Genomic DNA, 16,757 nt, shown 5'->3' on the forward strand with positions numbered 1-16,757 from the left:
GCAGTTTTCAATTTAAATGGCAGGTGACGAAGGCAGAGGAAATTGCAAAACATACCCTGAACAGGAAAAATGGTATCAATTAATCAACTTCAAAACAGTTGATAGAAGATGGCGGGGAAAATATGTCAGTGTTGTGGCTGTGGGTAGTCGGGGAGGGGGGCGGTGGGATTCCATTCTCCTGACCTTTTAAAAGTTTTTAGAGTCAGGAAGATTAGCCAGTCTCCATTTTATTTCTGTGTCCTAATTTGTGTTGACTGTACACAAAAGTTTGACCAGAGAGACATGCAGGTAAAACTGGAACAAAAAACTGTCAAAACATGATAAGTGACAAGGTTTTCCCAGCAAAGTCTAAAATTTTATTTTCTCTCAGGTAAACTCTTCAGCTGCTATTTTACAGGAAAAAAGTATCTGTAAATAAAAGAACCATTCAATAATCAAATCTTCAGATCAGAGTTTTAATGATTTCATCAGCGTTAACAGAATTTTCTCTCTTCTTACCACTAAGGTCATCATAGCACCCTCTAAAATGAATTTAAGACAACAATTAGTTTACATACACTGATTACACTTGAATAGTAACTGCTTTTAAATAGACCAGTTTCATCTTCAAGTCATTAGATTTGGCATCTCAGTCACACAGATAAGTTCATTGCTATAAAGCAAGCCAATATGAGTAAGTTGCATGTTCTTTAGAATCTAATTCAGAATTCAGACCTCCTGAGGAGTTTGCTATCTATCATCTCATGTCTGTTTCTTAATCTATACTACTGATACATTTCCAGTGATCTCATTCTATCCCATTAAGAGGATGTATAAACTTAAGAATTAGGTGCTAACACTCTTTATTGGCATCATCATTTAAAAATCATTCACCTGATTTTAGAAAGCACTTTATATTTTTCACTCTGCCACTTTTGTTCTTTACCTCGAACTTAACAGTTTCTTTCTTGAATACTTTTGCCATTTTACCTACTTCTTTGCAGGCGGGTACATAAATATACACAAAATCACAGTATTATCTATGGGCCACGTGTCTATAAACTGGTTTCTGTTTTCAAGGAAAGCTATTCTTTCTGGGGCTTCCTCTTTCCTCTAAGAAACCACCGGTAATACCACCCTTTCCCCAACCAGACTACTTAAGAGACCAAAAGCACAGCTTTCCATGGTGGGAATGAGGAGCTCAGATGACCAGGCAGGTAAAAAACCCTACTCAGGAGATAAAGTCTTTTGTGAATGAAAAGTCCTACTGAGGAGTAATGTCTGTTTGTGAACCTGGATTCATCTTTGATTCCACTGAGCATTTGGTGAGTGGATATTCAAATATTTCAAGGAAACAAGGCTATAATCTCAACTTTTCTTATTTTAATACCTGTTACCTCTAGGTATTGTCTCGCTAAATTTTGCCACCAGGCACCCTTTAGCACTGTCTTGGGTACATTGCAAACACTGGTCCTGCCTAATTTTTTCCCCCTAAAGTCCTAATTATTTCCCCCAAGCTCCACACAGTTCTGTTCAAGGATTGTGTGACCAACATTTTCCCCAATATATTTTGTGCTCTCTTGCAATTCTGGACCTTCAAATGCTCAAAACTAAAGGCTCTGTCACTACAGGTTACCAGAAACAAAACACTTTTATCTAATCTGATTTTTAACGCAATTAATAGTGATTTATTTTTCAAGGAAGCAAATAATTACAGAGCAAGAGAAAACATTGCTGAGATGATGCCTGATCCCTTCTACCCTTCTAGGCCAGTGCTAGACTTGAGAGGAAGCAAATGTATATTCATGGTATCTTTATTATCAAAATCAGAGTAAAATAGCTACATCAGGAAATAGCAATAATGAATGTCACAATGGAAATGATATGCCTAGAATGAATCCAGCAGCATCTGGATCTCTGTTTTGGGGGGTAATAAGATGAAAACCCATGTCATATGGAATGAAATATGACAAGGAGTGCTCACAGATGCACCCTGCTTTGGGAACGCATCTCTCTGAAATCCAGCATTCAAAGGTCATCACATTTCATTTTCAACAGTTTTCACTTTCTTCCCGTTCTCCCAATGTAAGGAGATGTATTTTTACATTATTCAGGAATTATTAGAAATTTCATTCCATTAGAACAAGGAATAACAAGTATTCTGGGACATAGGTGCAAAATTTGTCTTTTTCCACTGAATTGTAAGACATAATTGTCAATAAAGTGCATTTCACTTAAAAGTACCACTAGGAGAGTAAAGTGCAATATATAAGGTACTTCAAATAGTGCAAAGTTGCTAAATATATACATTGTATGTGCCAAGTCCAAATAAAGCAGGATCTTATCTACCGGAAGCCAGAGAGAACAATGGAAACATACTTCCCCATCTTTCATCCTTTGCAGGTCAGTGTATTTTGGTGTGTGTGTGACTGCCCTTGTATATATACATAACTGCTAATGGTCTGTGCAGATGTCTGAAGCTAGTTCCCTAGAATTTGAAACCTTTCGACACTGACATAAACTATGCCATCTCCACATCACAGAAGCATTAGGCTTGTAATAATGGTTGAGATATTTCAGCCTGAAAATCTGGTAAGGCAGGTATTTGACTTCGAATTAAATGTTTAATGAGAACTATTAAAAACACAATAACTATAATGCTACCAAGAGAGACCCCTATGAAATAAGCGTAAGACTCCTCTTGTTCATTTTCTCTTGGTTTCACACTACCATGGAGGAGAGGAGGGATCTGGGTATCAGGACTTGCTCGTGGAGTCGGTGAAATGAGCAGATCCTGAACGTGGTCGAGTGATCCGTTGTGAGGCAGGGCGGTGATGTTGAGCAGGTGGCAGAGCAGGGGGTACAGGTCTGTAGAGTTCATGGCTGCTTTTGTGAAATTTTTTCGGAAGGCAGGACCATGGGCTAAGAAAATGGGATGCATTTCTGCTAATGCATTGTCGTACCCGTGGTTGCCTACTGTGAAGATAAAATGCATGAACAAGTGAGCCAAGCAGATGGTATTAAAATGGAAATAACTGTATCATCGAATGCTGGACTTACATGCAAGTTTTATCTAATTTGACTTTTAAATAAAAGAATCCTTTACACATCATCTCTGCTGTGGTCAACATCACGATTCACTTCAGGAAATGAGAAGTCAAATGATCATAAATCTTTCCCACAGGTCACAGGAAGAAGGGTAAACTTCCCTGAGCCAAGTCAGGGGAACATGAAAGTGATCTTTTTTTGTTGGCAGGTAAACTAATTTTCAGCAATTACTTGTTAGATACCTACTATGTTCCAGTTATTGTTCTAAAGATAAAGGGGTAAAGGTGCCCCTAGTCATGAAGCCAATAAATTCAAAATTTATCAGTTGACTCATTAGAAAAGACCCTGATGCTGGGAAAGATTGAGGGTGGGAGGAGGAGACGGTGACAGAGGACCAGATGGTTGGATGGCATCACCGACTCAATGGACATGAGTTTGAGCAAACTCTGGGAGACAGTGAAGAACAGGGAAGCCTGGTGTGCTGCAGTCCGTGGGGTCACAAAGCGTTGAACACAACATAATGACTGAACAACAGTCAAAAAAATAAAGATCAGGACTTGTGGGTAAAATCTTGTCCTGTTTCAGATCAGGATCCAGCTTAGCACTGTATGCTTTAGTATGGCTACAAAAAAAGTTAAAAACTTTCAGAGTCTTGATAAGTCAGAAGAAGATACAAAATTGAAGGGATGAAACCCCTGCATAATAAAAGCTGCCTTTTATTTTATTTTATTTTTTTAAAGCTGCCTTTTAAAGGCATGTGGGTCTAGCATAATATCAGGGTTCTACTGCCAGTAAAATGGCAACCAAAGAGAACTGAAAGGCTTTATTTTAAAGGTAGTGAGAATGACCGGCAAGTCGGCCTCTACTGCTTGTGTCTGCTACCAGGAAACGTGCAATGGGAGCACAGAATTGAAAAAAAAAAAAAATTCTAAATCAATTCCTCTGAGAGTCATCTTCTCAGACTAATTCCACATCTGCCTGGCAAAATCCATCTAAAGGAGTCATTTTTAGTGCTATGATTCTCTTGAGTTTCTTATTCAAGTGGAAATAATGCTGGATTTATGAATCACTAGGAATCATCTGACTGGGGCTGTGCTATTCTACTTAATCAACAGTAACATTGGGAAATGTGCCATTATATAATTTGTAATTGGATGATTGCTGGTCTCCTGTCTGTGAAAAGTTGGATCTAGACTCTAATCATGAAGGTAAAGTAAATCCTATCACACTTCTTACTAGAAAATCAGACTTGAAGTGAACTCATTATGACTTAAAATACCTTTCCCGTGAAGAGGGACTTTTTCTCCTAGTGGTGAATGCATGCTCAGTCACTCAGTCTTGTCCAAATATTTGCAACTCCATGGACCGTAGCCCACCAGGCTCCTCTGTCCATGGAATTCTCCAGGCAAGAATAGTGGAGTGAGTTGTCATTTCCTTTTCCAGGGGATCTTCCCAACCCAGGAATTGAACCTGGGTCTCCAGCATTGCAGGCAGGCAGATTCCTTACCACTGAGCCACCCGGGAAGCCCTTCCTAGCGGTAGTCCCTACCATTAATGCTTGATCCAGCAGACAGTATTTAATAATGGATGTCTAAGGGCAGTGTTCTCAAACTTGACCATGTATGAGACTCTGGCATAGGGAGGGTGGGTGCAGGTTAAAACACAGATCTCTGGGCTCCACCCTCTCAGTTCCCAGTTTAGCAGATCTGGGTTGGGCCCAAGAATCTGCATTTCTAATGAGTTCCCAGGAGATGTGGATGATGCTGGTCCAGGGAACACTTCTTGAGAACCGCTGCTGTTGGACAATTAGGGCTGAGTTCTCTTCTAGAACTCAGGCTGAGAAGGACTGTAGTAGCCAGTACTTAATTATTTCGTTGAAAAAATAATTATGTTGAACATAATAATGTAACAGAAATAGGAGCACCATTAAGGTTTTAGATTCAAAATAGGAGTGACCATCTATTATGTAATTGTAGTCCACTGAACCAAAGTTTCAGGAGAGCCACTAGCATTTATGTTAATTGTTCATTGTAATTCTGTCTCTTCAGAGCAACTTTTTGCTCTGAAGCAAACTGTAATTCTGTCTCTTCTTTTCTGAGCAACTCCTCTCACATAAGAGTCGCCTGCACAATACATGAAAGCCTGAACATATGAAGTTGGTAACTATTCTCATGGCCAAACAAATTATTTTTAAAAACTTTCTTAATACAGCTCTCCTGGCCTGATTAAATATTGGTTTACACATTATTGCCCGTATGTAAAATCTGTTTTAAGGATCTGAACCCATCACGTATACATCTACCAGTAGGACTCATTTATGCTCTACAAATGCCACTGCCAGCTAACTGCTATTCTCTTCATCAATAAACATGATGGGAACCCAGTTCTACCTAAAGGGACATTTTTTTCTACTATCTCAAATGTATACAAGGACCAGTGCCTAAAAGAGCATTTCTAGTCAGTGTTGGCACCATATGCTTCCCTCAACATTCAGTAACAATGGGAACAACCCATTGTGAATTGACTGGTAGTGCATGTTAATGTCTCTGTCAGCCAGGAAAGCAGATCCCATGCTAGGCAGTTTAAGGGAGGGAATTTCAAATGAGGGATACTGTTGAAGCTCAGAAGTAAACATGAGATGGCAAGGTTACCCCATGAGTAGACCAGTGGGAATAGTCCCCAGTGGGAACCTCAATGGCCCCCAGAGCTGAAGAGACAGAAGGAAGAGGTGGGGTCACCAGAGCCCCAAAGGCAGGACTACACAGTAGGAGCTGAGGCCACAGACAGGGAGGTTGTCCAGAGCTGGGATCACAGAGGACATGAAGTCACAGGCTAGGGCAGACAGAATTGGGGACAAAGACCCTGGCTTCTGCCAAACTCCTGCCTTCCGTGCTCCTACCAAGGTTCTCTATTGGCCAAATGGAACCAGAAACTAGTTTACAAAGTAGCTTCGGAAATTTAGTCTGTAGGGATCTGTCACTGCTGATACAGCGCAGATCAGGGTAAGGGTGGGCGGGCAGTTTGAGAGCAAATATGCAAATGGCAGGCACAATAAAGATGAGTTACATCCTGTGGATGACTTCCATTTGACTAACTTGTTAAAAGCTGTATGGAAAGGGAAAACTACACGTTATGGATGGCTCCTCTGTCCATGGAATTCTCCAGGCAAGAATACTGGAGTGGGTTGCCATGCCCTCCTCTGGGGATCTTTCCAATCCAGGGATCAAATCTGGGTCTTCTGCCTTGCAGAAAAATTCTTTACCATCTGAGCCACCAGGGAAGCCCCTATTATGGATGGCAGAAAGCTCTTTATTTTGTATGCTTGAATTTTAAATAGGATTTCCATCATCTTCTAAATTTATATAATGGAAATACCTCCAGAATTATACCACTTGGTATTCATTAGGAAAATATATCTTGATATACTTCTATCCATGCCAATATGCACTTCTTTTTAGAAACGTTTCCAAGGTATAAAGCAAAGCTGGCCTATATTTTATAGAGCCAGAGGGCAAAAGAAACTAGAAAGCTGACAACTGCAGAGAAAAATAGAGATGACACTTTTATGAGATCAGAGTATGAAACAGATGCAAAAAATGATTCAATTTACAAAACTCAGGTTTTTCTCAGGAACATAATGGTTGTAATTAGCAGTATAGGGCACGGTGCTTATCTTTGGTCTGATGACTTCGAGAGTCATTTCACTTTTAGGAGGTTACCTCATTTTAAAGTCCCAGTAAATCTTTATTGGGATATTTATTGGATTTTTATTTAGCTATTAATGTATGACACTAGCTAGTTATTCGATCGGTAAACAGAATGTTGAATACAGCAGAAACAACCCCCAGTTGGCCTCCACTTTAGCAGATGATGCAGAATGGGGAGAAAGACTATAACATACTCACATAGAAAGTCATCTGACTTATTCCGTAAAATATGCCAGCCGTCGTCAGCCACTGCGAGAATGGGCTGAATTCGACTGTTGTGTTTGTAATGCCATCTTTCCGGAATCTCTTCCTTTTTGTAAACAGTCAGATTAGGATGAGCTTGAGCTAGTGCTTCATAGACTTCATCAAATTTGCCTAAAACAGAAGGATGAGGAGAAGCAGTCAGAACAAGACTGTCACCGCCACAGCCAAGAAGCAACCATGGCAACAGAGGTCAGTCAATGAGAACATCCTACTGATGTAGACACTCAGCAAGTTCAAGGTAGTGAAGTCTTACCAGACAATTTAGAACCCCCTGCCTGCCCCCGCTCCCGGTGGGGGAAACTGAGAAATACTCTTCTCTTAAAATAAATTCACCTTCAGAGAAGACATTTTATTGAACCAGAAATCTCTAAAGACTTAAATACACATGTCCATGTGTGCATGAGTGTGCTAAGCTGCTTCAGTCATGCTCAACTCTTTGCAACCCTGGGATGTAAAACTTAAAAAAAAACAAACAGAAAAGTCTTTTTATTTTACATAGGAGTATAGTTGATTGAAAATATTGAGTTCTTTTCAGTTGTACAACAAAGTGATTTCAGTTATACATATACAGGTATCCATTCTCTTTCAAATTCTCTTTGGGGATGTTAAAAATATTTTGAGTTTGTTTAAAACTCAAAACAGAATCTACCTTTAAAACAGAAATAATGAATGACAGATTGGTATGAGGCTTTGAGATGAGGTTTGTAAAAAGTTTAAGGCCCTAAAGCGTGTGCTCCGCAACGAGAAGCCACTGCAGTGAGAAGCCCTCACATCACAACTAGACAAAAGCCCACACAGCAGTGAAGACCCAGAACATCCAAAAATAAAAACAATAAATTTTTTTTTAAGTTTGAGATACTGTTATTACTTCCCTTGCTTATAGGTAAGAAAACTAAGTCTCAGCACGAGCAAAACTCTCTCTTTCCTCTGCCCCACTGCTTCCCTATTAAGCAGATCTAACGAAGGATCCTCTGAAGGCTTTAGGGCTTCCATAAAAATCACTGTAACTCCATGCACATTTTGTGTGTATCTCCCCATCTCTGTTTCTCTGTGAGTGAAGGCTGTAGCTTTTCATCATATCCAATGACTCCAAAATGGTTAAATGCCACTACCATAAATATACAGAGAGAGTATCAGTTTCAATACTGTAGAAAAAAGTAAAAAATCTGACTCTGAGGGAAGTGACTTTGTCTTTTCAGAGACTAAGGATTAAATCCAAGAATATTACCATGAACAAAGACAAGCACACTTGAAAGACAGAAACAAAAGTCCCCCACTCAGTCACACTGGGCACGAACACCCACCCCCAGATCACCACTCTGCTCAGGCTGACCTTCCCTGGGCAAGATGGCGACCACTGGCGATTGATCAATCAGGGTGTAGTGCTCTCTATCCAGATATTGGTCAAGCTCTATGATCCTCTCCTGGGAACACTGCGTCATTCCATGGTCACTTGTGATGACTAGGTTCAGAACGTTCCACAAGTTTGCCTTTTTCAGCATTTGTATGAGATATCCTAACTTGTGGTCAATATCTGAAATGACAGGCCCCATGAGTGGACTGTCTGGTCCCAACTGGTGGCCCATATCATCAGGTTCCTCCCAATAAAGAAGACCAAGATTGATGGGCTCTTTTGACGTAAACCATTCAATAATTTTGGCCACTCTCTCTTCAAATGAAACGGAGTCATTGTAAGGCAGGTAGTGAGTGGGAAAGCTTCCGTGTATTTTGACATCTGTTCCGGGCCACATGGCCGCACCACTCCTGTGTCCTGCCCTCTGATTTGTGATCCATATCGGCGTCGCTTCTTCCCAAAACTCAGAATCATAAATATCCATGTCATCCAAGGAGAAAGATTTGTTCAGAATAGGGTCATACATGTCATTTGCCACAAGGCCATGATTCTCAGCAAAGAGGCCAGTGACCAAAGTATAATGGTTAGGGTAGGTCTTTGTAATAAAAATATTAGTAACTTGCTGCACCTGGACACCATATTTCATAACATAATGAAAATGGGATGTTGGAACTCTATATAAATAATCCCAACGGAATCCGTCAAATGAAACTAGCAGAACCTTTGGCTGGTCTGATTGGAGAGAAAATGTAACTGAAAGTGTTAATGCAGCAAGCATGAAGGACACCCGGAGAAGTTTTGAAGTCATTTTTCAAACTACTTGATTGCTTCAGTGTAAGACAATCTGTATAAGAAAAATATAGAAGTTAATGGCAATAATTTTGTTTTGCATACTTTACCCAAAACAGAGAATGATGGCACTTAGTAACCCCAGTTATAGTATACATCACAGCCTGGAAGGTTTATGTTGCAAAATTTCATCTTAAACAAGAAACATGGGGCTCTCTATAACAAAGCTAAGAAATATATTCACACTTTAGAAACTGTTTTAGTTTCTAAGAACTTACCAAAACATTTCCTCAAAGAAATTATGTAAATTATCTCCCCAAATATCATTTTAAAAGATGAAGTAATTTGCATACAACTTTTCAGAAACATTTTCAGGTTGACTCAGACTTCTGGCTCCTGCTCATGGACATTTATATATGTCCAAATACTCCAGGAGTTGGTGATGGACAGGGAGGCCTGGCATGCTGCAGTCCATAGGGTCACAAAGAGTCAGACACGACTGAGCAACTGAACTGAACTGAACTAAAATACCTGTGGACACATTCATCATTAGTGTTAGACAGGCTGTAGGAACCTAGCAACAGGAATTAGCACTAGCAAATCAAAAATAATATTTTTTAAAAATACATATGTAAACCTCCATGTTTCAATGGCAAGGCCTTATGTTTGGTCCATCATAGTAAGAGATTAACTTGGTGTCTTGAAGTGACATAAAAATTATGACATTCTAATATATTTGTGAAATGTAATTGACATTCATGTATTAATCATTAAAGCATGCGTGTGTGCTAAATTGCTTCAGTCATGTCTGACTCTCTGCAACCCTATGAACTGCAGCCTGCCAGGCTCCTCTGTTCATGGGATTTCCCAGGCAAGAATGCTGGAGTGGGTTGCCATTTCTGTCTCCAAATAATCAAAGCATGTTGTTGTTGTTGTTTGGTCACCCGGTCGTGTCTGACTCTGAGACTTCATGAACTGCAGCACACCAGGCCTCTCTGTCTCTCACCATGTCCTGAAGTTTGCCCAAGTTCATGTCCATTGCATCAGTGATGCCATCTAGCCATCTTATCCTCTGACGCCCTCTTCTCCTTCTGCCCTCAATCAAAGCATAGTCTTCTTTAAATAAAACAATTAGGTTCTGAACTAAGTATGACTAAATGTAAATCTGAAATTTGATGCTGACCTTCCTAATGTTAGTGGCTTCCCTGATGGCTCAGTTGGTAAAGAGTCTGCCTGCAATGCAGGAAACCTGGGTTCAATCCCTGGGTCGGGAAAATCCCCTGGAGAAGGAAATGGCAACCCACTCCAGTATTCCTGCCTGGAGAATTCCATGGACAGAGGAGCCTTGTGGGCTAGAGTCCATGGGGCCACAAAGAGTCAGACAAGACTAAGTGACTTTACTTTCATTTTTCCTAATGTTAAATAAAATTCATCAATATTTAATCTTATCAGTGGTGTGTGTAGAACAGGCACTTCCCTGGATTAAATAAATCTCTTGGGATCAAAGTGGTTGTAATTGTTGTTGTTCACCTGCCTCTATTTCTAAAAAGCTTTTATTTTATTCAAGAAAGCTAATAAGAGATAATATGAAAAACAATACATATGTAAATTTTGTCAGTTCTCAACGGTTTGCAAATCCAGTAAGGATCTTTTGTTCTTTCCCTCTGCTGTTCCTTCTTGCATGAAGTTATTTATAAGCCCACCAAACCTGGATCTAACTATATTTTGTGCCAAGAAATCTCTTGAATTCAGTTTTTGACATCTTCCTAATTTAAATATGCTGAAGACATTTTTAAACCTCAGAAAAAGAACCTGTCTTGCCCTCCTATTTTATAAGTGCTGGTAAATAAAAAGTGCTTTGGCATGCCTGCTTTGCTATCAGGGACAAGAATTCTGCTTCTGTTTTGTTTTGTTTTTAACCATGATTTCAGCATACCAGAACATTACTTAAACTGAAATTGTTGTAGGTATTGATCTCAGACAATGGCTCAAAAATTAAATGTAAAAAACTATTCCTCAAATGGCAAGAAACTTCCCAGTTCTGGAAGGAACATGAGTAATCAGTTCCAATGAGGAACTGCAAAACTATTTACTAACATTTCTGGCTAAGAAGGGTGGTTCTTCCTCTTCCTCTCTTCTCCTTCACTTTCTTAACACAAGAAAGGATACTACGAACCAAATATAATTTAAAGCTAAAAAATGAATCAGCTACATGAAACATCTGATTTCTCCTCTATTTTAGTAAATTAATTCAGCAACTGTAATAAGCAGGACCGAACTGCTTTCCTGGGACAAACGCAAACAAAGGCTAACCACTGCCTCAAGCTTAGGAATGTTTGCTAAGAGGAACCAACGTTATCACATCGATGACATAAAGCAACAAACAGGGAAGCGGGGGTGGGGATGCAAGAAATCTGATTTCTTTCTTTTCCTCCAAAGTGCTTCATGGCGCTGTGGAATCCCTCGTTCTAGGTCCAGCTTTCACTGGGCTGCTTTCCAGTTCCTCGCCCCTCCAGCCCTTCCCCTACAGACAGCCTTGGAAATCTAGAGGAAAGGGGCGCCAAGAAAGGAGAGGAGAGAAAGTGAAGGATGAGTAGGTGTGTGTAGAGCGAACGGACGTCAAAAGGAGAGTGATGCGTCTCCCCATCGTTTTCACCGGGATTTCATCCTAGCTCCGGGAAGGATCTCGGCGTAGGGTACGTTCCCAATTTGTAGACCGCCCGCCCGCCCACCGAGGCCCGAAGATGCCCTAACGCGGGCTCTGTACAACTGTGTAGTGGAAACCGGAGGGAGGATAGTTTGGGGGTCCCTAAAGAGGCAGGTGGGTCCCGGGGAGGCCAGCTTCCCACTTCCCCCGACTCTTACCCTCGCGGCGATCCGCTCAGTCCGCATCGGCTTGGGGCAATGGGAGGGAAGGCCTTGAAAGGGATCCCTCCCGCAGACCCGGGGCAACAGCCAGGAGGCGGCGGGAGCAAGGGGTGCCCCCCAAACCCACAGCCGCTCACCTGCTCGCCAACTCAACGCAGAGCACCTGACCAGTACTGCACCTGACCAGCGCTGCACCTGACCTGCACCGCCTACCGGCTGCAGGCCCCGCCTCTTGACTCCTATTGGCTACGGGACGGAGAGAAAGCCGGGCTCTTGGGAGTGGCTGCCCCGCCTGTCAATCAGTGGGGCGGGCACTGCGGGATTTGAAGGGTGGATCCGGCGGGAGCCAGGGGAGTGAGGGGCGACGTGGACCCAGCCTGGAGGCTCCAGGGGCAGGAAAGAGAAGGCGCCCCAGGGCTCGCCAAGGCCCCCTCTGCCGGGTCACAGAACCATTCTGCATTGTGCCTTTTCTAGACCGGCAGTTATGCTGTGGTCAGTGATGCAGAGAGGTCATAGCGCGCTACCCCCAGTAGCGAAAACCCCCCGTTTTCGTTAAAAGCTGCTATTCTCTTACCCGATTTCTCATCTCCAGTTTTCTTGTTTTCTGATCACAAATGGGTAGCACCATACTCTTGACTTTGCTCCGAGGAACACCCGAACACCCCAGGAGGTCAATGGGACGATGCAAAATCTAATTTAAAAGGATTTAATTTTACTGTTCCGGTTTTTGCAGTGTCAGGTCCCTGAGGGATCTGCAATAGGGTGGCACCTGAGAATAAGCATATTACACCAAGCCAGGTTCAGAATCGGGTTAATTTGCACAGGCTGCGAAGCTGAATAGCTATTCCAGGCACCAGATTCTGCCCCTAGCTTTGTTTTTAAACAAAGCTTCGGATCTGACTCCTCTTTCTTGATCCTGTTTCTTCTATTCCCATTCTGAAATGAATTAATTTTTTTTAGTGTTTTTTGTCTTGTTTTGTTTTGTAATGGATGGTGTTTTTAGGCGGGAGGGAGTGCAGACAGGTACATAGTTTGCCAATATGATCCCAGCTATATTTATCATAAATTATAGCAGTGACTTCCAGCTCCCCTGAAAGAATTTGCCCATCTACACAATTCCCAAACCTAATTCTGACCACCCTGCAATGGGCAATAATATCTGCTGGTTGTTGCTACTTAAACGTAAACATCTAATTAGCGGTTAAAATGGAGAGCAGAACCAGTCCTTCTGGGTCCCCTGGAGCTCCCTTCCCTGGTACACCAGAACTTAATGAATAGACACACTTGCTGAGAGTTAATTAAACAAGGCAAACATTTTGGTCATTGTTTTTTCTCCTTCTCTCAACTTCTCATAGAGGGACAGTCCCTACCCCGATGGCTCCCTTCCCACAGCGTCATACCACCCACAGGAGGATCTGGGCACTCTTCCACGGCCTTTTATTTGTAATGACTTGAGTTTATGGTTTTCCACACGTGGGATGGGGATTAAGAGGGAGACTGATGTCTGGGTTTGGCCAGATTCAGTTGCAGTGAAGCTGTACAGGTTGTTCCAAGTCCCCAAAGCCCTGTCCTTTGAAATTGCCCCAACTTGGAACAGGGTGGCCCAATATTATAAGTCTTTGTCCCCCCAGAAAAGGCCAACCCTATGTTCTCCCAAAACATTCAGAGAACAGCATATGCTGATTAGAGAGCAGAGTAGTGAAAACAGGCTTGTGTTTTACATGGATCGCTGAGTATTGTTGGACTCTATTCAGATGGCACTGCTTGGCTCTGCAGACTTACGAAGATAAGACTGTATTCACAAGTCACCTCTGTGACACAGGCATGGTGCAGCTGTTAACCACAGCACACAACACAGAAAATGACTCATGAGGGCCCCAGCGAGTCCCAGAGACACTGCCCTGATCTCCATGTAATGACATCTAGAGTCAACGGCAGGCTCATGATATAACTCATGTTGCTAACAGGGAAACAATCTGGCTTACATAGTAGAGATAGAGGAATGACTGTAAAAACATGGAATTTCCGCTTCCACATCTGTACCAGCCCTTCTGCCCTGTTTGTTGCCTTGAGTTTTGTCCAATTGCCATCACTACTCAGCCAATTATGGTCACCTAAGCTAGCGATCCCCAACTTTTTTGGCACCGGGGACCGGTTTCGTGGAAGACAATTTTTCCACAGACTCAGGGTGGGGTGTGGATGATTTAGGGATGATTCAAGTGCATTGCATTTATTGTGCACTTTATTTCTATTGCAATTATATCAGCTCCACCTCAGATCATCAGGCATTTGATCCCGGAGGTTGGGGACCCCTGGCCTAAACCACAAACTGGTTGACTGTTGCTATTCCTTTGTTTTATATTATTGAATCAATATGTATAATCATCACTGAGCTAGTAACATTTTTCTGCATAATGGTATAACAGAAGAATCAGCTTCTTTCATGGGTTTTGGAATACAGATGGGGGGTCCCTCTGCCTATCTAAAGAAGTCTAATAGGGGTTTGAGAGAAGAATTATTTTCTTTCTGAGGAGCTAGAAGAGGTTTGAGTTAAAACTAAAATAGGATTTTTTTTTTTAATGAAATAGCCAAGACTGGCTCTGCAACAGTAGTTTTCTTTTTAAAACTAGTGACCCCATGGTAGGGTGAATGAGCAAATTATTTTACAAAAATTTTAAAAATCTTTAGGATTGTAATACACTTCATCACAACAATAAATTAAAACAAAGTCTATCTCTTAAACCTTTATAGAACATTCTGCAAAATATGAGTCTCACATATTGAACAGCCATAGATTAAGAATCATAAGGCTTCTCTTGGGCAAACTCTGGGAGATGGGGATGGACAAGGAAGCCTGGCACACTGCAGTCCATGGAGTCACAAAGAGTAGGATACGACTTGGTGACTGAACAACAACAACAACAAGGATTCTGGTTCTGGACTGACCTTAATTATTTTTTTAATTTAAGTATAGCTGATTTACAGTGTTTCAGGTGTATAGCAAAGTGATTCAGTTATGTATATGTGTATATATATATATATATATATATATATATACACACTTTTTCAGATTCTCTTCCATTATAGATTATTAAAAGATACTGAATATAGTTCCCTGTGATATACAGTAGGTCCTTGTTGTTTATCTATTTTATATATAAGTAAGTGAAAGTCGCTTAGTCATGTCTGGCTGTTTGTGACCCCATGGACTATACAGTCCATGGAATTCTCCAGGCCAGGATACTGGGGTGGGTAGCCTTTCCCTTCTCCAGGGGATCTAACCCAACCCAGGGATCAAACCCAGGTCTCCGACATTGCAGACAGATTCTTTACCAGCTGAGCTACCAGGGAAGCCCATTTTATATATAGTAATGTGTATCTGTTAATCCCAAATTCCTGACTTACCCCGAATTCCTGATTATCCTGTCTCTAGGGATGACTTTTCACTTGATAAATAGTAGTATTTCACTGTACTCAGCAGAAGTACAACCCAATGAATGAAAAGTTAAATTATAGGCTGTTTAAAGATTTAGTCCAAGTATTTTTATGCTTATTAGTAATTTAGGCTGCTAATGCTATATTTGTACCTAATAGGACTATATTTCCACACATTTAGTATGCTTTACCCTCAGAAAGCTTTATGGAAGTCAAATATAACCTTGTAAACTTCTTTGCATTACCAGGTTTTGCAAATTGTATTCAGAGTATATTATTTTTTCTAGAGTTACTGGAACAAACCACCACCACCTGGATGGCTTAGGTCAACAGGAATGTATTCTCTCACAGTTTTGGAAGCATGAAGTCTGAAGTCTAGATGTTGGCAAGGCCACCCTCCTCCAGAGGCTCCAAGGAAGAATACTGCCTTGTCTCTTCCAGCTTCCAGTGGTTCTGGCATTCCTGGGTCTGATGTAACTCAGCTCCAATCACTGCCCCCATCGTCACATGCTGTTTTTCTCTGTAAGTCTCTATGTCTTCATGTGGCCTTGTTATGAGGGCACCAGTCACTGGAGTGAAGGCCCACTTTAATCCAATAAGACCTTATCTAAATTTAACTAGTCTAACTGAGAAAGACAAGTATCATATGATATCACTTATATGTTAAATATAAAAAAATGGTACAAATGAACTTATTTACCAAACAGAAATAAAGTCACAGATACAGAAAACAAACCTATGGTTACCAGGGGTAAGTGGGGAGGGATAAACTGGGATATTGGGATTGATATATACACACTACTACATATAAAATAGATAACCAATAAGGACCTACTATATAGCACAAACTCTACCCAATACTGTAATGCCCTATATAGGAAAAGAATCTAAAAAAGAGTGGATATATGTATATGTATAACTTACTTCCTTTGCTGTCCATCTGAACCTAACACATTGTAAATCAGCTATGCTGCTGCTCCGTGCTCAGTCATGTTCAGCTCTTTGCGACCCCGTGGACTGTAGCTTGCTAGGCTCCTCCGTCCATGGAATTCTCCAGGCAAGAATACTGGAGTCAGTAACCATTTCCTTCTCCAGGGGATCTTCCTGACCCAGGGATCAAATCCGGGTCATAAATCAACTATCCTCTAATACAAATTTAAAAAAAAAATTTTTTTAATAAACAAAACACTAAAAAAATTAACTAGTTACAGCTGCAAAAAAAAAAAAAAAATTACAGCTGCTTGCCAAAGCAGGTCCTATTCTGAGGTTCCAGGTGAATGTGAATTTGAAGGGAATACTATTCAACCCAGTAC

The 16,757-nt window shown here is 41.2% G+C and overlaps 1 protein-coding gene across 3 annotated transcripts; it reads right to left on the minus strand.

Moving 5' to 3' along the window:
* Positions 1–333: 333 nt before the first annotated feature.
* ENPP5 (ectonucleotide pyrophosphatase/phosphodiesterase family member 5) lies at positions 334–12,255 on the minus strand. 3 transcript variants are annotated; one of them, XM_043907648.1, is made up of 4 exons: positions 12,147–12,255; positions 8,332–9,196; positions 6,933–7,109; positions 334–2,955 (listed from the first exon to the last, which is right to left on the minus strand). In XM_043907648.1, the coding sequence occupies exons 2-4, from the start codon at positions 9,158–9,160 to the stop codon at positions 2,528–2,530; spliced, it is 1,434 nt and encodes a 477-aa protein (XP_043763583.1). In that variant the 5' UTR covers positions 9,161–9,196; positions 12,147–12,255; the 3' UTR covers positions 334–2,527. The 3 variants fall into 3 exon arrangements, with proteins under 3 accessions (XP_043763583.1, XP_043763584.1, XP_043763582.1); XM_043907649.1 differs by having other exon boundaries at positions 334–2,952; positions 12,007–12,235; XM_043907647.1 differs by having other exon boundaries at positions 12,007–12,234.
* Positions 12,256–16,757: the final 4,502 nt, after the last annotated feature.

The sequence above is a fragment of the Cervus elaphus genome, chromosome 7, assembly GCF_910594005.1.
Source record: "Cervus elaphus chromosome 7, mCerEla1.1, whole genome shotgun sequence".
Taxonomy (NCBI): domain Eukaryota; kingdom Metazoa; phylum Chordata; class Mammalia; order Artiodactyla; family Cervidae; genus Cervus; species Cervus elaphus.